A 25,614-nucleotide genomic window follows, 5' to 3' on the forward strand; every position below is an offset into this window, starting at 1 on the left:
TGACCCATCTACTTCTTCTGGACCCTCATCCCCACCTCTATGACCCGTCTACTTCTTCTGGATCCTCATCTCCCACCTCTATGACCCGTCTACTTCTTCTGGATCCTCATCCCACCTCTATGACCCGTCTACTTCTTCTGGATCCTCATCTCCCACCTCTATGACCCGTCTACTTCTTCTGGATCCTCATCTCCCACCTCTATGACCCGTCTACTTCTTCTGGATCCTCATCCCACCTCTATGACTTGTCTACTTCTTCTGGATCCTCATCCCCCACCTCTATGACCCGTCTACTTCTTCTGGATCCTCATTCCACCTCTATGACCCGTCTACTTCTTCTGGATCCTCATCCCCACCTCTATGACCCGTCTACTTCTTCTGGATCCTCATCCCCACCTCTATGACCCGTCTACTTCTTCTGGATCCTCATCCCACCTCTATGACCCGTCTACTTCTTCTGGATCCTCATCCCCCACCTCTATGACCCGTCTACTTCTTCTGGATCCTCATCCCACCTCTATGACTTGTCTACTTCTTCTGGATCCTCCTCCCACCTCTATGACCCGTCTACTTCTTCTGGATCCTCCTCCCACCTCTATGACTCGTCTACTTCTTCTGGATCCTCATCCCCCACCTCTATGACCCGTCTACTTCTTCTGGATCCTCATCCCACCTCTATGACCGTCTACTTCTTCTGGATCCTCATCCCCCACCTCTATGACCCGTCTACTTCTTCTGGATCCTCATCCCCCACCTCTATGACCCGTCTACATCTTCTGGATCCTCATCTCACCTCTATGACCCGTCTACTTCTTCTGGATCCTCATCCCCACCTCTATGACCCGTCTACTTCTTCTGGATCCTCATCCCCACCTCTATGACCCGTCTACTTCTTCTGGATCCTCATCCCCACCTCTATGACCCGTCTACTTCTTCTGGATCCTCATCCCCACCTCTATGAACCGTCTACTTCTTCTGGATCCTCATCCCCACCTCTATGAACCGTCTACTTCTTCTGGATCCTCATCCCCACCTCTATGAACCGTCTACTTCTTCTGGATCCTCATCCCCACCTCTATGACCCGTCTACTTCTTCTGGATCCTCATCTCCCACCTCTATGACCCGTCTACTTCTTCTGGATCCTCATCTCCCACCTCTATGATCCGTCTACTTCTTCTGGATCCTCATCCCCACCTCTATGATCCGTCTACTTCTTCTGGATCCTCATCTCCCACCTCTATGACCCGTCTACTTCTTCTGGATCCTCATCTCCCACCTCTATGACCCGTCTACTTCTTCTGGATCCTCATCCCACCTCTATGACCCGTCTACTTCTTCTGGATCCTCATCCCACCTCTATGACCCTTCTACTTCTTCTGGATCCTCATCTCCCACCTCTATGATCCGTCTACTTCTTCTGGATCCTCATCCCACCTCTATGACCCGTCTACTTCTTCTGGATCCTCATCTCACCTCTATGACCCGTCTACTTCTTCTGGATCCTCATCCCACCTCTATGACCCGTCTACTTCTTCTGGATCCTCATCCCACCTCTATGACCCGTCTACTTCTTCTGGATCCTCATACCCACCTCTATGACCCATCTACTTCTTCTGGATCCTCATCCCCACCTCTATGACCCGTCTACTTCTTCTGGATCCTCATCCCACCTCTATGACCCGTCTACTTCTTCTGGATCCTCCTCCCACCTCTATGACCCGTCTACTTCTTCTGGATCCTCCTCCCACCTCTATGATCCGTCTACTTCTTCTGGATCCTCATCCCCACCTCTATGACCCGTCTACTTCTTCTGGATCCTCATCCCCACCTCTATGATCCGTCTACTTCTTCTGGATCCTCATCCCCACCTCTATGACCCGTCTACTTCTTCTGGATCCTCACCCCACCTCTATGATCCGTCTACTTCTTCTGGATCCTCATCCCCACCTCTATGATCCGTCTACTTCTTCCGGATCCTCATCCCCACCTCTATGACCCGTCTACTTCTTCTGGATCCTCATCCCACCTCTATGACCCGTCTACTTCTTCTGGATCCTCATCCCACCTCTATGATCCATCTACTTCTTCTGGATCCTCATCTCCACCTCTATGACCCGTTTACTTCTTCTGGATCCTCATCCCACCTCTATGACCCGTCTACTTCTTCTGGATCCTCATCCCCACCTCTATGATCTGTCTACTTCTTCTGGATCCTCATCCCCACCTCTATGATCCGTCTACTTCTTCTGGATCCTCATCCCACCTCTATGACCCGTCTACTTCTTCTGGATCCTCATCTCCCACCTCTATGACCCGTCTACTTCTTCTGGATCCTCCTTCCACCTCTATGACCCGTCTACTTCTTCTGGATCCTCATCCCCACCGCTGTCCAATGACCCGTCTACTTCTTCTGGATCCTCATCTCCCACCTCTATGACCCGTCTACTTCTTCTGGATCCTCATCTCCACCTCTATGACCCGTCTACTTCTTCTGGATCCTCCTCTCCCACCTCTATGACCCGTCTACTTCTTCTGGATCCTCCTCCCCACCTCTATGACCCATCTACTTCTTCTGGATCCTCCTTCCACCTCTATGACCCGTCTACTTCTTCTGGATCCTCCTCCCCACCTCTATGATCCGTCTACTTCTTCTGGATCCTCATCCCACCTCTATGACCCGTCTACTTCTTCTGGATCCTCATCCCACCTCTATGACCCGTCTACTTCTTCTGGATCCTCATCCCACCTCTATGACCCGTCTACTTCTTCTGGATCCTCATCTCCCACCTCTATGACCCGTCTACTTCTTCTGGATCCTCATCCCACCTCTATGACCCGTCTACTTCTTCTGGATCCTCATCCCACCTCTATGACCCGTCTACTTCTTCTGGATCCTCATCTCCCACCTCTATGACCCGTCTACTTCTTCTGGATCCTCATCCCACCTCTATGACCCGTCTACTTCTTCTGGATCCTCATCCCCACCTCTATGACCCGTCTACTTCTTCTGGATCCTCATCTCTCACCTCTATGACCCGTCTACTTCTTCTGGATCCTCATCCCACCTCTATGACCCGTCTACTTCTTCTGGATCCTCATCCAACCTCTATGACCCGTCTACTTCTTCTGGATCCTCATCTCCCACCTCTATGATCCGTCTACTTCTTCTGGATCCTCATCCCACCTCTATGATCCGTCTACTTCTTCTGGATCCTCGTCCCACCTCTATGACCCGTCTACTTCTTCTGGATCCTCATCCCACCTCTATGACCCGTCTACTTCTTCTGGATCCTCATCCCACCTCTATGACCCGTCTACTTCTTCTGGATCCTCATCCCACCTCTATGACCCGTCTACTTCTTCTGGATCCTCATCCCACCTCTATGACCCGTCTACTTCTTCTGGATCCTCATCCCACCTCTATGACCCATCTACTTCTTCTGGATCCTCCTCCCCACCTCTATGACCCATCTACTTCTTCTGGACCCTCATCCCCACCTCTATGACCCGTCTACTTCTTCTGGATCCTCATCTCCCACCTCTATGACCCGTCTACTTCTTCTGGATCCTCATCCAACCTCTATGACCCGTCTACTTCTTCTGGATCCTCATCTCCCACCTCTATGATCCGTCTACTTCTTCTGGATCCTCATCCCACCTCTATGACCCGTCTACTTCTTCTGGATCCTCATCCCACCTCTATGACCCGTCTACTTCTTCTGGATCCTCATCTCACCTCTATGATCCGTCTACTTCTTCTGGATCCTCATCCCACCTCTATGACCCGTCTACTTCTTCTGGATCCTCATCCCCACCTCTATGACCCGTCTACTTCTTCTGGATCCTCATCTCCCACCTCTATGATCCGTCTACTTCTTCTGGATCCTCATCCCACCTCTATGACCCGTCTACTTCTTCTGGATCCTCATCCCACCTCTATGACCCGTCTACTTCTTCTGGATCCTCATCCCACCTCTATGACCCGTCTACTTCTTCTGGATCCTCATCCCACCTCTATGACCCGTCTACTTCTTCTGGATCCTCATCCCACCTCTATGACCCGTCTACTTCTTCTGGATCCTCATCTCACCTCTATGATCCGTCTACTTCTTCTGGATCCTCATCCCCACCTCTATGACCCGTCTACTTCTTCTGGATCCTCATCCCCACCTCTATGACCCGTCTACTTCTTCTGGATCCTCATCTCCCACCTCTATGATCCGTCTACTTCTTCTGGATCCTCATCCCACCTCTATGACCCGTCTACTTCTTCTGGATCCTCCTCCCACCTCTATGACCCGTCTACTTCTTCTGGATCCTCATCCCCACATCTATGACCCGTCTACTTCTTCTGGATCCTCATCCCACCATCATCCATCCCAGCTCCTTCTTCATGTGTCATCACTGTCCTCTCCATCATCTTCCTCCATCCTCGTAGTCTTCCCATCATGTACATCACTGTCCTCTCCATCATGCTCCTCCATCCTCGTAGTCTCACCCTTCATGTACCATCACTGTCCTCTCCATCATCCTCCTCCATCCTCGTAGTCTCACCCTTCATGTACCATCACTGTCCTCTCCATCATCCTCCTCCATCCTCGTAGTCTCACCCTTCATATACCATCACTGTCCTCACCATCATCCTCCTCCATCCTCGTAGTCTCACCCTTCATGTACCATCACTGTCCTTTCCATCATCCTCCTCCATCCTCGTAGTCTCACCCTTCATGTACCATCACTGTCCTCTCCATCATCTTCCTCCATCCTCGTAGTCTCACCCTTCATGTACCATCACTGTGCTCTTCATCATCCTCCTCCATCCTCGTAGTCTCACCCTTCATGTACCATCACTGTCCTCTCCATCCTCCTCCATCCTCGTAGTCTCACCCTTCATGTACCATCACTGTCCTCTCCATCATCCTCCTCCATCCTCGTAGTCTCACCCTTCATGTACCATCACTGTCCTTTCCATCATCCTCCTCCATCCTCGTAGTCTCACCCTTCATGTACCATCACTGTCCTTTCCATCATCCTCCTCCATCCTCGTAGTCTCACCCTTCATGTACCATCACTGTCCTCTCCATCATCCTCCTCCATCCTCGTAGTCTCACCCTTCATGTACCATCACTGTCCTCTCCATCATCCTCCTCCATCCTCTTAGTCTCACCCTTCATGTACCATCACTGTCCTCACCATCATCCTCCTCCATCCTCGTAGTCTCACCCTTCATGTACCATCACTGTCCTCTCCATCATCCTCCTCCATCCTCGTAGTCTCACCCTTCATGTACCATCACTGTCCTCTCCATCATCCTCCTTCATCCTCGTAGTCTCACCCTTCATGTACCATCACTGTCCTCTCCATCATCCTCCTCCATCCTCGTAGTCTTCCCATCATGTACCATCACTGTCTTCTCCATCCTCCTCCATCCTCGTAGTCTCACCCTTCATGTACCATCACTGTCCTCTCCATCATCCTCCTCCATCCTCGTAGTCTATCCATCATGTACCATCACTGTCCTCTCCATCATCTTCCTCCATCCTCGTAGTCTCACCCTTCATGTACCTTCACTGTCCTCTCCATCCTCCTCCATCCTCGTAGTCTCACCCTTCATGTACCATCACTGTCCTCTCCATCATCCTCCTCCATCCTCGTAGTCTCACCCTTCATGTACCATCACTGTCCTTTCCATCATCCTCCTCCATCCTCGTAGTCTCACCCTTCATGTACCATCACTGTCCTCTCCATCATCCTCGTAGTCTTCCCATCATGTACATCACTGTCCTCTCCATCCTCCTCCATCCTCGTAGTCTCACCCTTCATGTACCATCACTGTCCTCTCCATCATCCTCCTCCATCCTCGTAGTCTCACCCTTCATGTACCATCACTGTCTTCTCCATCCTCTTCCTCCATCCTCGTAGTCTCACCCTTCATGTACCTTCACTGTCCTCTCCATCCTCCTCCATCCTCGTAGTCTCACCCTTCATGTACCATCACTGTCCTCTCCATCCTCCTCCTCCATCCTCGTAATCTCACCCTTCATGTACCATCACTGTCCTCTCCATCATCCTCCTCCATCCTCGTAGTCTCACCCTTCATGTACCATCACTGTCCTTTCCATCATCCTCCTCCATCCTCGTAGTCTCACCCTTCATGTACCATCACTGTCCTTTCCATCATCCTCCTCCATCCTCGTAGTCTCACCCTTCATGTACCATCACTGTCCTCTCCATCATCCTCCTCCATCCTCGTAGTCTCACCCTTCATGTACCATCACTGTCCTCTCCATCCTCCTCCTCCATCCTCGTAGTCTATCCTTCATGTACCATCACTGTCCTCTCCATCATCCTCCTCCATCCTCGTAGTCTCACCCTTCATGTACCATCACTGTCCTCTCCATCATCCTCCTCCATCCTCGTAGTCTCACCCTTCATGTACATCACTATCCTCTCCATCCACCTCCATCCTCGTAGTCTTCCCATCATGTACCATCACTGTCCTCTCCATCCTCCTCCATCCTCGTAGTCTCACCCTTCATGTACCATCACTGTCCTCTCCATCATCCTCCTCCATCCTCGTAGTCTCACCCTTCATGTACCATCACTGTCCTTTCCATCATCCTCCTCCATCCTCGTAGTCTTCCCATCATGTACCATCACTGTCCTCTCCATCATCCTCCTCCATCCTCGTAGTCTCACCCTTCATGTACCATCACTGTCCTTTCCATCATCCTCCTCCATCCTCGTAGTCTTCCCATCATGTACCATCACTGTCCTCTCCATCATCCTCCTCCATCCTCGTAGTCTTCCCATCATGTACCATCACTGTCCTCTCCATCATTCTCCGTCATCCTCGTAGTCTTCCCATCATGTACATCACTGTCCTCTCCATCATCCTCCTCCATCCTCGTAGTCTCACCCTTCATGTACCATCACTGTCCTTTCCATCATCCTCCTCCATCCTCGTAGTCTCACCCTTCATGTACCATCACTGTCCTTTCCATCATCCTCCTCCATCCTCGTAGTCTCACCCTTCATGTACCATCACTGTTCCTGCTCTCTCCTTCTCCTTCTTCTGGATGTACATGGCATGTCCTCCTGTCTTTCAGATGAAGATGACGTGTTCACCATCACAGAGAAGACTCACCGGGTTTTCAGGATACTGGGTACATACAGAGATATTTCATATTTGTCTCCATCTTCTGGATTATTTCCTTCTGATTCCTGATCCACCCTCTCCTTCCCAGAGATCTCCCGGGATCCACTCAGAATCGCTGCCTACTGGGATTGGCTCCATGAAGTGAAGCTGGTGGAATATGCACACAGTGGTATGGAGTCATGTATGTTATTATAGAATGGCAAGGCGGTGGTCTCACCGGATTTTAGGGTCACTCCCCCTAGAGAAGAGCATTGGACGGGGCTGAGGGGGCGGAGCCAGGTACATTACACGCCTCTCTATCTCCTTTCCTGGTCCCATCAGAACTTCTAATCTACATGGAAACCCCCATGACTGATCTCAATCATTGCAAAAAGGGTATCCATATGTCGGGATGTATTAACCTCTTCAGCCCCCCGGACCATTTGGCTGGCCACAGACCGGAGCACTTTTTACAATTCGGCACTGCGTCGCTTTAACAAACAATTGCGCGGTCATGCCACGTGGCTCCGAAACAAAATTGATGTCCCCTTTTTCCCCACAAATAGAGCTTTCTTTTGGTGGTGTTTGATCACCTCTGCGGTTTTTAGTTTTTGCGCTATAAACAAAAATAGAGCGACAATTTAGAAAAAAAAAGCAATATTTTTTACTTTTTTCTATAATAAATATCCCCCAAAAATACGTATTCTTCTACATATTTTTGGTAAAAAAAATTGCAATAAGCGTTTATTGATTGGTTTGCGCAAAAGTTATAGGCCCAGATTCACAGAGAGCAAGGCGCACATTACCCCGCCGTAGAGTAACCAATGTACGCTACGCCAACGCAGCGCAGAGAGGCAAGCAATGCATTCAGCAAGCCAGTGCTCCCAACGCTGCGCCAGCGTGGCGTGGGATTCAAAGGCGTACGCCGGCGTAGGTGGAAGTGCAAATGATGGACCGAGCGCCAGACAGATACGTATCACGAACTGCGCATGCGCCGTGACGTGGACGCATCCCCCTGCGCATGCTCACAACCACGTCGGAACAACTGCCTAAACTACGCCAGATCACTGCGTACGGCGTGAACGTAACCTACGCCCAGCCAGACACACGTCCAACGTAAAATACGCCGGTTTGTGTTCCCTGGTGCAGACCTTTGCATGTCTGCTGCTGGGTTACACCTCCTTTATGGGGAATAACTTTACGCCGGACGTACAACTTACGCGCACCTCGTGAATCGCCGTATTTCCCTCATTTGCATGTTTGAATGGCTAATCAATGGGAGCAGCACCATGCGCCCAGCCTAAATGTGCGCCCACCCTACGCCGGCGTAAGCAAGATACGTCGGCGGGGTGTAGCCTGGTTTTAGGCGCATGTCTGTTTGTGGGTCTGCCGCACAGATACGACGGCGCACATTTGCACTTACGTCGGCGTAACTTGTTATACGTCGGCGTAAGTGCTTTGTGAATCTGGGCCATAGTGACTACAAAATAGGGGATCGTTTAAAGGCATTTTTATTAATATTTTTTTTTTTCCTAGTGATGGCGGCGATCTGCGATTTTTATCTTGACTGCAACATTATGGCGGACACTTCGGACACTTTTGACACATTTTTGGGACCATTTACATTTATACAGCGATCAGTGCTATAAAAATGCACTGATTACTGTGTAAATGTGACTGGCAGTGAAGGGGGACGGGGAAGGGGTTAAGTGTGTCCTAGGGAGTGATTCTAACTGTTAGGGGGCGTGGCTACGAGTGACACATCACTGATCGCTGCTCCCAATGAGAGGGAGCATTCGATCAGTGACATGTCACTTGGAAGAACAGGGAGATGTTGGCCCGGATTCAGAAAGGACTTACAACGGCGTATCTCCAGATACGCCGTTGTAAGTCCAAATGTGCGCCGTCGTATCTATGCGCTTATTCAGGAACTGAGATACGCCTGAATTTTGCAAGATACGACCAATGTAAGTCTCCTTACGCCATCGTATCTTGGGTGCATATTTACGCTGGCCGCTAGGGGCGCTTCCGTAGATTTACGCGTTGAATATGTAAATGAGCTAGATACGCCGATTCTCGAACGTACTTGCTCCGGTCGCATTTAGCTACGCCGTTTACGTAAGGCTTACGTCCGGCGTAAGTTTACCCCTAATAAAGCAGGGGTAAGTCATGTTAAGGTATGGACGTCGGAAACGTCGAAACAGCGTCGTATTTTACGTCGTTTGCATACTTCGTATATGAATGGGGCTTGGCGTAGGTTACGTTCACGTCAAAAGCATTGAGCCGACGTATCTTAGGGAGTATTTGCGACGTGATTCTGAGCATGCGCGCGCATGCGCCGTTCGATCGGCCATGCATTTACATGGGGTCACGCTTCATTATAATACAACACGCCCACCTTCCACCTACTTTGAATTAGGCGGGCTTACGCCGGCCGATTTACATTACGCCGGCGCAATGTTGTCGGCGAGTGCTTTGTGAATACAGTATGAGCCTCTCCAAGTTACGTCGGCGTAGCGCATATCAGATGCGCTACGCCAAACTAAAGATGTGCCGATCTCTCTGAATCCCGGCCGTTGTGTTTACACTTGCCTCTCCCCGTTCTTCAGCTCTGTGACACGATCGCGGGACCCTGGCGGACATCGAGTCCAAGGGTCCCACGGGCACGACCAAGGAGCTTGCGGCAGGGTCGCACGCACACCGCTGGCGGCAAATTTAAAGGGACATACCTGTACGCCCATTTGCCTGTCCGTGCCATTCTGTCACTGTATATGTTCGTGCGGCGGTCGGCAAGTGGTTAATACTTCTGTTGGAACCCCTAAGCACACCATAGGTCCTGCTAAGAAGTCCTGGGAGGGAAGAACCTCTGGACTCACAACCAATTCATACTTGCCAACTGTCCCGTTTTTAAAGGGACAGTCCCGTTAAATAGGACCTAGTCCCGGCTAATTTAGCCTGCCGGGACTTGTCCCGGCTAACATGAAACCGCAACTAATTTTGGCCGTGTATGTAAGCTGCCTCTATCAGAGGCGTACTAACTATGGGGCGGACCGCACCAGGTGTCACACATTAGGGGGGTGTCCCTCATCCTCCCCTGTATGAAACAATGAGAGTGGGCTTGGTAGTGCAGCGGCGATGTTATATGCTGACAGCGCAAGGAGAGCTCAGGCAGACTGACACTACTGTGCAACTCACTCTCTCTCTCTGTTAAATTCTTACAGAGCTCCGTGAGAACTCCCCCCCCCCACTACAGGAATGGAAGAGGCTGCATAGGCTCAGCCTCCTCCCTCCCCTCTGTGTCCTCCATGCTCCGTGCAGCCCCTGCTCAGCTGTGTGTCTGAAAGGAACGTGTGGGCGGGAACATTCGAGCAAGTAGCTGATAGCTAAAGAGCCTGGAGACAGAACTAGTGTGAGACTGGGGGGCCATCCTGGAACATAAAGTGAGTTATCAGCACTGTGTCCAGACTCTGCCCTCTCCCCCAAATCCTTCACCCCCCCCCCTCTTTCCTCCAGCAGTGCCTGTCATTAACCCTATGCTGACAGTTGGTCCATTCCTTTAGCCAGGCTTTTCACTACTGTGTGATCATAGACATTGCATGTGATTCGCACCGCATTTCTGTGCAGATCACATGCGATGTCTGTGCGATGCGAATTCAGCCGTACAAACTGTATGGCTGAAATCGCATTTGCACCAAAACCTTTTTTTGGTCTGCACTGGAATCGGATTGGATGGGTGTTTATACCTAAGCAATCCGATTCCTGCACCATTTCACAGTTCTCACTGCGATCTGCCAACCGATCTGGGGGTGTCATTAATTTATATTGACACCAGTAGCAGTTTGCAAAGGACAGCGTGAACGGTCAACAAGCAACATGCAATGCAGGAATCGCATTGATTCCTGCATCGCATATATGTAAACCAGCACTCAAGTGGATTTACACTGATGCGCTACGGTTCAGTTGCAGTGCTTGTGTATATGCAGTTTTCCTGCTTTTACCTCAATTTTCATTACAGTCCCACAGACTTCTATTAGGTTACACATTTTGGCAACATTTTCTGAAAGCGCACCAACTGTCCTTACTGCGTCTTTGGTGAGCTTTCAGAAAACACCGTAAAATTACACAAGCTAATAGAAGTCTGTGGGGCTGCAGCTAAAAATGGGGATTAAATGCAGAAAAACTGTGTATACCCCAACACTGCAACAAACTCCAGGACACCAGTGTGAACCCAAAGGCTTCAGGGTGCTGTGTAATGTAAAGGGGTCCAGAGGGTGCTGTGTAATGTAAAGGGGTCCAGAGGGTGCTGTGTAATGTAAAGGGGTCCAGAGGGTGCTGTGTAATGTAAAGGGGTCCAGAGGGTGCTGTGTAATGTAAAGGAGTCCAGAGAGTGCTGTGTAATGTATAGGGGTCCAGAGGGTGCTGTGTAATGTAAAGGAGTCCAGAAAGTGCTGTGTAATGTATAGGGGTCCAGAGGGTGCTGTGTAATGTAAAGGGGTCCAGAGGGTGCTGTGTAATGTAAAGGGGTCCAGAGGGTGCTGTGTAATGTAAAGGGGTCCAGAGGGTGCTGTGTAATGTAAAGGGGTCCAGAGGGTGCTGTGTAATGTAAAGGAGTCCAGAGAGTGCTGTGTAATGTAAAGGAGTCCAGAGAGTGCTGTGTAATGTAAAGGGGTCCAGAGGGTGCTGTGTAATGTAAAGGAGTCCAGAGAGTGCTGTGTAATGTAAAGGGGTCCAGAGGGTGCTGTGTAATGTAAAGGGGTCCAGAGGTGCAGGGTTCTGTGTAATGTAAAGGGGCCCAGAGGTGCAGGGTGCTGTGTAATATAAAGGGGCCCAGAGGTGCAGGGTGCTGTGTAGTGTAAAGGGATCCAGCAGAGGTGCAGGGGGTTTTGTAATTTAAATGGGTCCAGGAGATGCAGAGGGTTTAGTAATGTAAAGGGGTCCAGTTGTGGAGAGGGGGTACACAATAGTGACAGAGATTGAAGGGTGCAGAGATATACAGGGGGCACAGTGGGGTGTTTTTACATTTTAAAGTTGGGGGGGGTGCCAGATATAGGAGTCGCCCCGGGTGCCAAATGCTCTAGGTACGCCCCTGGCCTCTATGAGAGATGAGGAAGCTGGAGGCAGACATGTTATGTGTGTGTGCTAGCGGGCAACGATAAGAGTGCAGGCTCAGGGTGACAGCAGTAAAGGACAGACAGTAGGGTCGCTCGGGGTGAATGAAGTCTCCTCCCCTCACAGGGCACTCGCTTCTACAGCAGGTGAGTGGGCTGACCAACAAAATGGTGGCGCTTTGCCTCCTCTGTCCCCTGTTAGTCGTACTGGCCCCAGTGGTGACCCGGCCTGGGAGGAGCAGAGCAGATATGCGGCTTCCTCTGTATAGGCCGAAGCCCCGAGCTTTCCTAAAGTGCTGCCCAGGCAGGAGGTTCGGGGGCCGGGGAGGGAGAGAAGGTTTTTATGGCGGAATACAATCGATACATGGATTTCTCTGAGGGTCATTTATTTAATTTTACATGTACAGTATTTTTGCATATTAATGTTATTCATCAGCATAGTTGTTGGTGGGAATTTGGTGTTATAAAGGCCTACTCAATAAAGAGAGAATTGCAGGGAATTGTGATGAGAATTTTAAACTTTAAGCAGAAGTAGTGCAGCTGAATGGGAGAATTATTCCAACTCTGCTACATTGGTCTTAAGTTTGAAATTCCCGTTTCAATTTCCTGTAATTCTCTCTTTATTGAGTAGACCCTACAATCTGAAAAGTAGGCGATGATTATACAGAGTGGGTGGAGCTTCGGGGAAGTGAGTGTGGTAATTAATTAATAGCTGTGCTGCAAAGTGTCCCTGGAATTTTTTTTCAAATGTTGGCAACTATGCAACCTCTGGACTCACAACCTCTGGACTCACAACCTCCCTCTAGGCAAAGCCTGGGAATGAGGGACCTCTGCACTCACATCCTCGCTGGGCTAAGCCTAGGAAGGAAGGACATTTTGACTCACATCATCTCCAGGCATCTGGGGGGGGGGGGGGGGGCCCTCTGGACTCACATCCTCTAAACCTAGGAAGAAAGGACTTTTTGACTCACATCATCTCCAGGCATCTGGGGGGGGGGCCTCTGCACTCACATCCTCTAAACCTAGGAAGAAAGGACCCTTTGACTCACATCATCTCCAGGCATCTGGGGGGGGGCCCTCTGGACTCACATCTTCTCTAGGCAAATCCTGGGAATAAGGGCCCTCTGGACTCACATCTCCATAGCGAAAACCCTGGGAATGATGAACCTTTTGACTCACATAACCTCCAGGCATCTGGGGGGGGGGGGGGACCTCTGGACCTACATCTTCTCTAGAAAAAGTCTGGGAATGGGGGTCCTTTTGGACTCTAATCTTCTCTAGGAAAAGCCTGAGAATAAGGGCCCTCTAGACTTACATTGTCTCCAGGCACAGTTAGGGGGTGAAGGTCCTCTGGACTTACATTGTCTTCAGGCACAGTTAGGGGGTGAAGGTCCTCTGGACTTACATTGTCTTCAGGCACAGTTAGGGGGTGAAGGTCCTCTGGACTTACATTGTCTTCAGGCACAGTTAGGGGGTGAAGGTCCTCTGGACTTACATTGTCTTCAGGCACAGTTAGGGGGTGAAGGTCCTCTGGACTTACATTGTCTTCAGGCACAGTTAGGGGGTGAAGGTCCTCTGGACTTACATTGTCTTCAGGCACAGTTAGGGGGTGAAGGTCCTCTGGACTTACATTGTCTTCAGGCACAGTTAGGGGGTGAAGGTCCTCTGGACTTACATTGTCTTCAGGCACAGTTAGGGGGTGAGGTCCTCTGGACTTACATTGTCTCCAGGCAAAGTTGGGGGGAGGGGGGGTGAAGGTCCTCTGGACTTCCATTGTCTCCAGGCAAAAGTCAGGGGGTGAGGTCCTCTGGACTTACATTGTCTCCAGGCAAAGTTAGGGGGGAAGGTCCTCTGGACGTGCATTGTCTCTAGACAAAGTTAGGGGGGGGGGGGTGAAGGTCCTCTGGACTTCCATTGTCTCCAGGCAAAGTTGGGGGGAGGGGGGGGGTGAAGGTCCTCGGGACTTCCATTGTCTCCAGGCAAAGTTGGGGGGAGGGGGGGTGAAGGTCCTTTGGACTTCCATTGTCTCCAGGCAAAGTTAGGGGGGAAGGTCCTCTGGACGTGCATTGTCTCTAGACAAAGTTGGGGGGGAAGGTCCTCTGGACGTGCATTGTCTCCAGGCAAAGACTGGCAGGCAAGGACCCTTCTGGAGATACATCCTCCCCAAGTAGCACTCTGAGAGGTGAAGGACCCTTCTAGAAGATCTCTTCTGAATCTTTATCTCCTTCCCCAGCTCACATCAGGGCATGAACCGCTCAATGATTGGCCAAGGTATAATAAACACCCCTAACCCCATACATTGTATTTCCTATCTCTATATACTGAGGAGCACTCCTCAGAAGCAGACAGAAGCAATCAATGTCCTTGGAGATAGGAGACCTCTAACAAACCCAGATAAGAAAAGCAAAGCTCCAGCTGGCATCAGCCTAGGTTTGGATAGGGACACTGCAGCGTAAGACGAGGCAGGCCCCATAATATATAGATTGTATGCACAATATACAGGAATATATTTAAATGCAGCAAAGGTCATGCACCCCCCCCCCCCTCGGGGTACAGGAATGGACGGGGGAGATGATAGTGGGTTGGGGACAGAATGTGATGTTTGATATTTGCCCTCACAATGTCTTCTCTTTCTTCTCATTTCAGTGATGTGCCCCCCGCTGTGCAGTGAGTACCCCCCCCCTTTTTTCCCCTCCATATTTGTGATATTTAGTGACTTATTTAGTGACTCCTGTGTATTGAGGTTATTCAGGGCTGTTGTACCGGGAGGGCATGTCGGGCATTTACCCCGATCCCTCCAATATAAGAGGCCGGCTAGCTGACTTGGCTGAAGCTGAGAAGATAATGGCCTCCTTCATAGGCAATCAAATATAACCCTTCACCTCAGTTCTGGATTGTTTTGGGGACGGCAAGAGAAAGAAACATGGCGGAAAGTTGTATTCGGAAATTGCTTGATACTCCAACACAGCATTATTTGTGACTATAATGTCTTTGGGTTGGTGGAGGACTTTGAGATGCCACCCAACCTTTGGATTTACATGGCTGCCAAAGTTGGGTTTATATGGCTGGGATCATTGAAAGTGGCCCAGCTCAACCCCGTGTGGGGCCCTGCGGCTGGAAATGGGGAAAACCAGAGCCAACCACATCTGGCTGAAGGTGACCCACCACTGTGACGTATAATTCATTATCTTAGCAGTCCCATAAGAACTGTCTGGGCGGAGGTCTGCCTCTAGTGGCTTTCTAGCAGACAGCAGGGCCGCCATCAGGAATTATGGAGCCCCTTAAACAGCTTCAGGCATGAGCCCCCTGGAGCAGAGAACCAGGGGGGGGGGGGGGGGCTGCCGTGAATTGAGAAGTGGGGGGGTGCCTAATTGAGAAGAGGGGTGGGGGGGGCGTGAGCTGAGATGCGGGGGGTGCCAAAAAAAAAGGAGGGGTAGACATCCGGGGGCCTTGGGGACCTCTGGGCCCTTTAATAAAAAGAAAAAAAAATGATATAAAAGAAAGGAATTTTTTTTTATAAAAAAAAAAGGGGGGGGGGTTGCCATCCGGGGCCCTGGGGACCTCTGGGCCCTTTAATATAAAGAAAAAAATATATATAAAACATAAAATTACAAATAACATTTTATAAAAAATAAAAAAAGGGGTGTTGCCATTCGGGCCCCTTACAAAAAAAAAAAGGGGGGGTGCCATCCGGGCCCCTTACAGGTGTACTGCCTGTACCCCCCCCTGATGGCAGCCCTGGCAGACAAGAACCTTTGAAATAACTCTTTGAGTCCCAGGAAATAATTATTATATCTACAGCTCACTGTACATTGGTATGGTGGTCAGTGCAGTTAGCTAGTCTGCCACTAGGTGGCTCTGTGCCAGCAATGATTCTGGCTACAGCAGGCAGTGTCATCAGGTGCTAGGCCCCTTTTAGTTAGAGCCCTCCTGCTGTGATGTCATGGGTGAGTCAGTGCTTAGTTATAAGCCAGGTTGGGAGGAGCCCTAGTAGTACACTTGGGGCATGGGAGCCGAGCACCCTACACTAGCACGGATGTAACCAGCACACGGAGGTCCTGGACAGGGCAGGAGGCCAGGGAGGAGATGGTCTGCACCCAGGAAGAGCCTGGAGTAGACTTTGTGACCCTTATGATGGTGGGGGGGTTTGCAAAGGGCCTTTCAGGCCAGGCCAAGAGTTCCCTGACTGAGGTTATTCCCGGGAGGGTCCCGGAAGGTGTGTACCGGGAGGGTCCCCGGGAGAGGTGTACCTATGGAGGAGGTGACTACAGAGAGCCCAGTCCTCTGAGTACTAATGACCCCGGGTGGAAGGGGAGGCTCTTAGTAAGAGATGGATACCTAAAGCGTGCTTTCACATGTGACTACTGCGGACCGTCCACTAACTGTGTGATGTCAGGTGACTCCGGAAATGTATGTCCTTGTGATATGACTGTTATGCCATTCTCTGATGTCCATTGTTATTATTGTGATCACTGACACCAATGTTGGGGGTTATTATTGTGGTCACTGACACCAATGCTGGGGGTTATTATTGTGATCACTGACACCAATGCTGGGGGTTATTATTGTGATCACTGACGCTGGAGGTAATTATTGTGACCGCTAACACCAATTCTGGGGGTTATTATTGCATTCTCTGACTCCAATGCTGGGGGTTATTGTTGTGATCACTGACACCAATGTTGGGGGTTATTATTGCACCCAATGACACCAATGTTGGGGGTTATTATTGCACCCAATGACACCAATGTTGGGGGTTATCATTGCATCATCTGAGGTTGGTATAGTGCCCAATGACACCAATGTTGGGGGTTATTATTGCACCCAATGACAACAATGTTGGGGGTTAGTATTGCACCCAATGACACCAATGTTGGGGGTTATTATTGCACCCAATGACAACAATGTTGGGGGCTATTATTGCGCCCACTGACACCAATGTTGGGGGTTATTATTGCGCCCAATGACACCAATGTTGGGGGTTATTATTGCATCTAATGACACCAATGCTGGGGGTTATTATTGTACTCACTGACACCAATGTTGGGGGGTTATCATTGCATCATCTGAGGTTAGTATAGTGCCCCCTGACACCAATGCTGGGGGTTATTATTGCACCCAATGACACCAATGCTGGGGGTTATACTGGCACCCAATGACACCAATGTTGGGGGTTATTATTGCACCCAATGACACCAATGCTGGGGGTTATTATTGCACCCAATGACACCAATGTTGGGTGTTATTATTGCACCCAATGACACCAATGCTGGGGGTTATTATTGCACCCAATGACACCAATGCTGGGGGTTATTATTGCACCCAATGACACCAATGCTGGGGGTTATTATTGCACCCAATGACACCAATGTTGGGGGTTATTATTGCGCCCAATGACACCAATGTTGGGGGTTATTATTGCGCCCAATGACACCAATGTTGGGGGTTATTATTGCGCCCAATGACACCAATGTTGGGGGTTATTATTGCGCCCAATGACACCAATGTTGGGGGTTATTATTGTGGTCACTGACACCAATGCTGGGGGTTATCATTGCATCATCTGAGGTTGGTATAGTGCCCCCTGACACCAACGTTGGGTTATCATATATCGGATGTGCGCTGGGTATGACCTTCCCCCCGGCGGTAGGACTCGATGATCTTGTGTGTCAGTTATATTCCCAATCACATGTTGTCATTCTTATTGATGTGTCTCTCTGTCCCCCCCTCCCCCCTCCAGTGGAGACGAAGATCCTCTATAACTGTACGGTGTGCCGGCTGATGAGGACCGAGTGTCTGAGCGATGAGATCTGCTACCCAGGTGAGGAGGAAAGCTGGGGGTGGGGTGGGGGCATTAATAAGTTGGCATTAGGTCTAGTTGTCATTAGGAAGGGTTGTCGCCTCTGCCAGGTCTTCACTGGAGTCTGTGTCCCCGATAGGAAAACCTCCCCCTACTTCCTGTGGGATCTAATACTCCTAAAAGAGTGATATTATTACAGCCCCCGTGTGTCCTGGCCTTGTACAGGGCTACAGAATATGTCGGTGCTATATAAGCCAGAATTCACATTATATCATGGGGTGTGGGGGTCGAAGCTTCGGAAGGAAATGGAAGTGGGTCCCGTCATGTTGGGAGTGGCAGAGGTGATGGCGGCTCCTCTTATCATTGTGTTACAACCCCCCCCCCCCATAGGACAGAAACTGACACCCCTCCCCCTCTCTATGCAGAGGATCCGGCTCTGTACAGGGTCATGTGGACCATCGTCTTCTGCTCCATCATCTCCATCGCTCTGGGGATCATCTTATTCACCGCGGAGTAAGTCCTAGATCTCTTATTATATATGTAATGAGGCTCCTCCCTCCACATTATCATATGTATATATAATCACCATTGTACAAATAATGAGGCTCCTCCCACCACATTATAATATACATATAATCACCATTGTACAAATAATGAGGCTCCTCCCTCCACATTATCATATGTATATATAATCACCATTGTACAAATAATGAGGCTCCTCCCTCCACATTATCATATACATATAATCACCATTGTACAAATAATGAGGCTCCTCCCTCCACATTATCATATGTATATATAATCACCATTGTACAAATAATGAGGCTCCTCCCTCCACATTATCATATGTATATATAATCACCATTGTACAAATGATGAGGCTCCTCCCTCCACATTATAATATACATATATAATCACCATTGTACAAATAATGAGGCTCCTCCCTCCACATTATAATATATATATAATCATCATTGTACAAATAATGAGGCTCCTCCCTCCACATTATAATATACATATATAATCACCATTGTACAAATAATGAGGCTCCTCCCTCCACATTATCATATGTATATAATCATCATTGTACAAATAATGAGGCTCCTCCCTCCACATTATAATATGTATATATAATCATCATTGTACAAATAATGAGGCTCCTCCCTCCACATTATAATATACATATATAATCACCATTGTACAAATAATGAGGCTCCTCCCTCCACATTATAATATATATATAATCATCATTGTACAAATAATGAGGCTCCTCCCTCCACATTATAATATACATATATAATCACCATTGTACAAATAATGAGGCTCCTCCCTCCACATTATCATATATATATATAATCACCATTGTACAAATAACGAGGCTCCTCCCTCCACATTATCATATATATATATAATCACCATTGTACAAATAATGAGGCTCCTCCCTCCACATTATCATATGTATATATAATCACCATTGTACAAATAATGAGGCTCCTCCCTCCACATTATCATATGTATATATAATCACCATTGTACAAATAATGAGGCTCCTCCCTCCACATTATAATATGTATATATAATCACCATTGTACAAATAATGAGGCTCCTCCCTCCACATTATAATATGTATATATAATCACCATTGTACAAATAATGAGGCTCCTCCCTCCACATTATAATATGTATATATAATCATCATTGTACAAATAATGAGGCTCCTCCCTCCACATTATCATATGTATATATAATCACCATTGTACAAATAATGAGGCTCCTCCCTCCACATTATAATATATATATATAATCATCATTGTACAAATAATGAGGCTCCTCCCTCCACATTATCATATGTATATATAATCACCATTGTACAAATAATGAGGCTCCTCCCTCCACATTATAATATACATATAATCACCATTGTACAAATAATGAGACTCCTCCCTCCACATTATCATATGTATATATAATCATCATTGTACAAATAATGAGGCTCCGCCTCCAAATTTATAAATAAAATGCGATACTTTTGGGGGAATTTATTTTTTAAACAAAGTAATTCATCCTTTGAAGCTGCATGTACATTCGTTCTGAGCAGGTGGAGCAAAAACAAATGTTATTAGGCCTTTTTTTTTTTGTTCTCCAGGTCAGATGTTATTCATTCATACAAATTGGAGTGACAAAAAAAAAAATAAGCCCTTTATGGCCACTAGATGGAGCTAATGATCAAACAAAATAAATACTTATGACTGTCAGCTCCGTCTAGTGGCCATAATGCCGTATTTTCCCCTAACCACTAATGAGCCCTGGAAAGAAGATAGCCTCATAACATTCGATGTTGCCCCCATTCACCCAGAGCAATTGTACAAATAGTTTTTTCTTATAAATACTGTACACCCCTTGGTATCCTCATTTTGTATGTATTACATTTATATGAAACCCGCTCCTCACAGGAAACATCTTGGAGAACTCTTTAGGCCCAGACTGGGGACTGTCTTCCGTTGCCTTTAGACTCCTCCTACGGGTCAGTTGTAGGACCCCCTATGCTTCTGTATGACCGTGTCGATTTTGTAGGCCAAGACGGGTGGCTACCTTTCACGTTCTTCGGCCTCTGCTATACACCAGGTTAGGATACTTTAGGTTCAAATGGGAAGCTAGGAGAGCAAAACTCTTTCTTGGGTTTGGCCTCTCCCTACTGGAAAAAGGCCTAGGCAAAGGGGGGAAATACTGCACCTCTATGGAGCTACACCCTCAGCCTGGGAGGGAAGGAACCTTCCACCACTACATCCTCTCCAGGCAAAGACTTGGAGTGAACCTTCCACCACTACATCTTCTCCAGGCAAAGCCTGGGAGGGAAGGAACCTTCCACCACTACATCCATTCCAGGCAAAGACTTGGTGGGAAGAAACCTTCCACCACTACATCCTCTCCAGGCAAAGACTTGGAGGGAAGGAACCTTCCACCACTACATCTTCTCCAGGCAAAGCCTTGGAGGGAAGGAATCTTCCACCACTACATCCATTCCAGGCAAAGCCTTGGAGGGAAGGAACCTTCCACCACTACATCTTCTCCAGGCAAAGTCTTAGAGGGAAGGAACCTTCCACCACTACATCCATTCCAGGCAAAGCCTTGGAGGGAAGGAACCTTCCACCACTACATCCTCTCCAGGCAAAGCCTTGGAGGGAAAGAACCTTCCACCACTACATCCATTAAAGGCAAAGCCTTGGAGGGAAGGAACCTTCCACCACTACATCCATTCCAGGCAAAGCCTTGGAGGGAAAGAACCTTCCATCACTACATCCATTCCAGGAAAAGACTCAGAGGGAAGGAACCTTCCACCACTACATCCATTCCAGAAAAGCCTTGGAGGGAAGGAACCTTCCACCACTACATCCTCTCCAGGCAAAGCCTTGGAGGGAAATACATTTCACCACTACATCCTCTCTAGGCAAAGTCTTAGAGGGAAGGAACCTTCCACCACTACATCCTCTCCAGGCAAAGACTCAAATGGAAGAACTTTCCACCACCACATACTCTCCAAACAAAGACTTGGGTAAAAGGACCTTCTACCACTACACCCTCTCCAGGTAAAGACTCGGAGGGAAGGAACTTTCCACCACTACATTCTCTCCAGGCAAAGACTTGGAAGGAAGAACTTTCCACCACTACATCCATTCCAGGCAAAGACTTGGATGGAAGGACCTTCTACCACTACACCCTCTCCAGGTAAAGACTCGGAGGGAAGGAACCTTCCGCCAATACATCATTTTCAGGCGAAGACTCAAAAGGGAAAAAACTTTTCACCACTACATCCTCTCCAGGCAAAGCCTAGGAGGGAAGGACCTTCCAAGACTACATCTTTTTCAGGCAAAGACTCCGAAGGAAGGAACCTTCCACCACTATATCCTCTTCAGGCAAAATCTAGGAGGGAAGGACCTTTCCATCACCACATCTTTTTCAGGCAAAGACTTGGAGCGAAGGAACCTTCCTCCACTACATCTTCTCCAGGCAAAGACTTCGAGGGAAGGAACCTTCCAACACTACATCCATTCCAGGCAAAGCCTTGGAGGGAAGGAACCTTCCACCACTACATCCATTCCAGGCAAAGCTTGGAGGGAAGGAACCTTCCACCACTACATCCATTCCAGGCAAAGCCTTGGAGGGAAGGAACCTTCCACCACTACATCCATTCCAGGCAAAGCCTTGGAGGGAAGGAACCTTCCACCACTACATCCATTCCAGGCAAAGCCTTGGAGGGAAAGAACCTTCCACCACTACATCCATTCCAGGAAAAGACTCAGAGGGAAGGAAACTTCCACCACTAAATCCATTCCAGAAAAGCCTTAGAGGGAAGGAACCTTCAACCACTACATTCCCTCCAGACAAAGCCTTGGAGGGAAGGAACCTTCCACCACTACATCTTCTCCAGGCAAAGCCTTGGAGGGAAGGAACCTTCCACCACTACATCCATTCCAGGCAAAGACTTGGAGGGAAAGAACCTTCCACCACTACATCCATTCCAGGAAAAGACTCAGAGGGAAGGAACCTTCCACCACTAAATCCATTCCAGAAAAGCCTTGGAGGGAAGGAACCTTCCACCACTACATTCCCTCCAGGCAAAGACTTGGAGGGAAAGACATTTCACCACTACATCCTATCTAGGCAAAGTCTTAGAGGAAGGAACCTTCCACCACTACATCCATTCCAGGCAAAGCCTTGGAGGGAAAGAACCTTCCACCACTACATCCTCTCCAGGCAAAGACTTGGAGGGAAAGACATTTTACCACTACATCCTCTCCAGGCAAAGACTCAAATGGAAGAACTTTCCACCACCACATACTCTCCAAACAAAGAATTGGGTAAAAGGACCTTCTACCACTACACCCTCTCCAGGTAAAGACTCGGAGGGAAGGAACTTTCCACCACTACATTCTCTCCAGGCAAAGACTTGGAAGGAAGAACTTCCCACCACTACATCCATTCCAGGCAAAGACTTGGATGGAAGGACCTTCTACCACTACACCCTCTCCAGGTAAAGACTCGGAGGGAAGGAACCTTCCGCCAATACATCATTTTCAGGCGAAGACTCAAAAGGGAAAGAACTTTCCACCACTACATCCTCTCCAGGCAAAGCCTAGGAGGGAAGGACCTTCCACGACTGCATCTTTTTCAGGCAAAGACTCCGAAGGAAGGAACCTTCCACCACTATATCCTCTTCAGGCAAAATCTAGGAGGGAAGGACCTTTCCATCACCACATCTTTTTCAGGCAAAGACTTGGAGCGAAGGAACCTTCCTCCACTACATCTTCTCCAGGCAAAGACTTCGAGGGAAGGAACCTTCCAACACTACATCCATTCCAGGCAAAGCCTTGGAGGGAAGGAACCTTCCACCACTACATCCATTCCAGGCAAAGCTTGGAGGGAAGGAACCTTCCACCACTACATCCATTCCAGGCAAAGCCTTGGAGGGAAGGAACCTTCCACCACTACATCCATTCCAGGCAAAGCCTTGGAGGGAAAGAACCTTCCACCACTACATCCATTCCAGGAAAAGACTCAGAGGGAAGGAAACTTCCACCACTAAATCCATTCCAGAAAAGCCTTGGAGGGAAGGAACCTTCCACCACTACATTCCCTCCAGACAAAGCCTTGGAGGGAAGGAACCTTCCACCACTACATCTTCTCCAGGCAAAGCCTTGGAGGGAAGGAACCTTCCACCACTACATCCATTCCAGGCAAAGACTTGGAGGGAAAGAACCTTCCACCACTAGATCCATTCCAGGAAAAGACTCAGAGGGAAGGAACCTTCCACCACTAAATCCATTCCAGAAAAGCCTTGGAGGGAAGGAACCTTCCACCACTACATTCCCTCCAGACAAAGACTTGGAGGGAAAGACATTTCACCACTAGTGTTGAGCAGAATATGCCATATTCGATTTCGCGATATATCTCGAATATATATTCGAATATTCGAGATATATTCGCTAAATTCGAATATTCGTGATATTTTATCGAAATTAAATGATTGCGATTTTTCGCTATTGCGAATGCGAAAATAATTGCGATTTTTTTATAACTGCGGTAGGAGCACTCTGATTGGCTCAGAATATTCGTGATATTTTATCGAAATATCGCAACATGCGAATGCGATATTTATTGCGCAATTTCGAGAAATGCTGGAGGAGCGCTCTGATTGGCTCAGAATATTCGTGATATTTTATCGAAATATCGCAACATGCGAATGCGATATTTATTGCGCAATTTCGAGAAATGCTGGAGGAGCGCTCTGATTGGCTCAGAATATTCGTGATATTTTATCGAAATATCGCAACATGCGAATGCGATATTTATTGCGCAATTTCGACAAATGCTGTAGGAGCACTCTGATTGGCTCAGAATATTCGTGATATTTTACAATACAAAATAATTGCGAATATTCGGCAAATGCGGAAGGAGCACTCTGATTGGCTCAGAATATTCTTGATATTTTACAATACAAAATAATTGCGAATATTCGGGAAATGCGGAAGGAGCACTCTGATTGGCTCAGAATATTCTTGATATTTTACAATACAAAATAATTGCGAATATTCGGCAAATGCGGAAGGAGCACTCTGATTGGCTCAGAATATTCGTGATATTTTACAATACAAAATAAAAAGTGTTTTGCATTGGTGGTGATTCTTTACTCTATCCATCTGTCACAGCCGTTTGTCAATCAAACACCTTGAAGATTGAACACGTTCATGCTGCATGCTTTGGACTTTTTTTCACTTCACATATCAAAGACATTTTTATGAAAGATTATTTTTCTATTATTGGGACTATATTTCTTTATATATTTGTTTCACTGTGTATTTCACAAGTTATTTGCGCTTGCTTATTTTATAATTTGCCCACATGTCTTGTCACTAGACATATTTTTTATTCTTGTAGAGCGACTCCATTTTCTGTCTTGTATTAATTTATGTTGTATAACATTTTTGAGTTGCTGCTGTATTCTCCCCTTTTTTAAGGTATGCGCAATTTTTTCCTTCTTACAAAAAATAATAATATCAAACATACAAATATTCATAACAGAAACATATACAAAGCCCCCCCCTTTTGCATCAGAGACAATCAGAGTTCTCCTACCACAGTTATCGAAAATTCGCAATCATTTTCGCATTCGCAATAGCGAAAAATCGCAATTTTTTTTTTTCAATTTGGCAACATAAAAGGATCGCCTCAGCTTAGCTACTCGGCCCAGGGTCTCTAATCATACCAGCAATGCTTTTAGACGTCGATAGGATGTGATCTGTTTTAAAAATCAAATTGAAAAAATGCGAATATTCGGAATTGTGAATATTCACCGCGAAATTCGAAATATAGCGCGATTTCTCGAATATGCTATATTCGAGTCGAATATTCGCAATGCGAATATTCGTGAGCAACACTATTCACCACTACATCCTCTCTAGGCAAAGTCTTAGAGGAAGGAACCTTCCACCACTACATCCATTCCAGGCAAAGCCTTGGAGGGAAAGAACCTTCCACCACTACATCCTCTCCAGGCAAAGACTTGGAG

At 47.9% G+C, this 25,614-nt stretch overlaps 1 protein-coding gene across 1 annotated transcript in view; it reads left to right on the forward strand.

The window, feature by feature from the left end:
• Nucleotides 1-7,091: 7,091 nt before the first annotated feature.
• Nucleotides 7,092-25,614, forward strand: part of TMEM95 (transmembrane protein 95) — a 32,802-nt gene continuing 14,279 nt past the window's right edge. The window contains exons 1-5 of the mRNA XM_040342001.1: nt 7,092-7,167; nt 7,249-7,329; nt 14,894-14,914; nt 17,988-18,068; nt 18,473-18,560. Coding sequence (XP_040197935.1) covers nt 7,092-7,167; nt 7,249-7,329; nt 14,894-14,914; nt 17,988-18,068; nt 18,473-18,560 — 347 coding nt within the window. The remainder of the gene's footprint in view (nt 7,168-7,248; nt 7,330-14,893; nt 14,915-17,987; nt 18,069-18,472; nt 18,561-25,614) is intronic.

This window comes from Rana temporaria, chromosome 3, assembly GCF_905171775.1.
Source record: "Rana temporaria chromosome 3, aRanTem1.1, whole genome shotgun sequence".
NCBI lineage: Eukaryota > Metazoa > Chordata > Amphibia > Anura > Ranidae > Rana > Rana temporaria.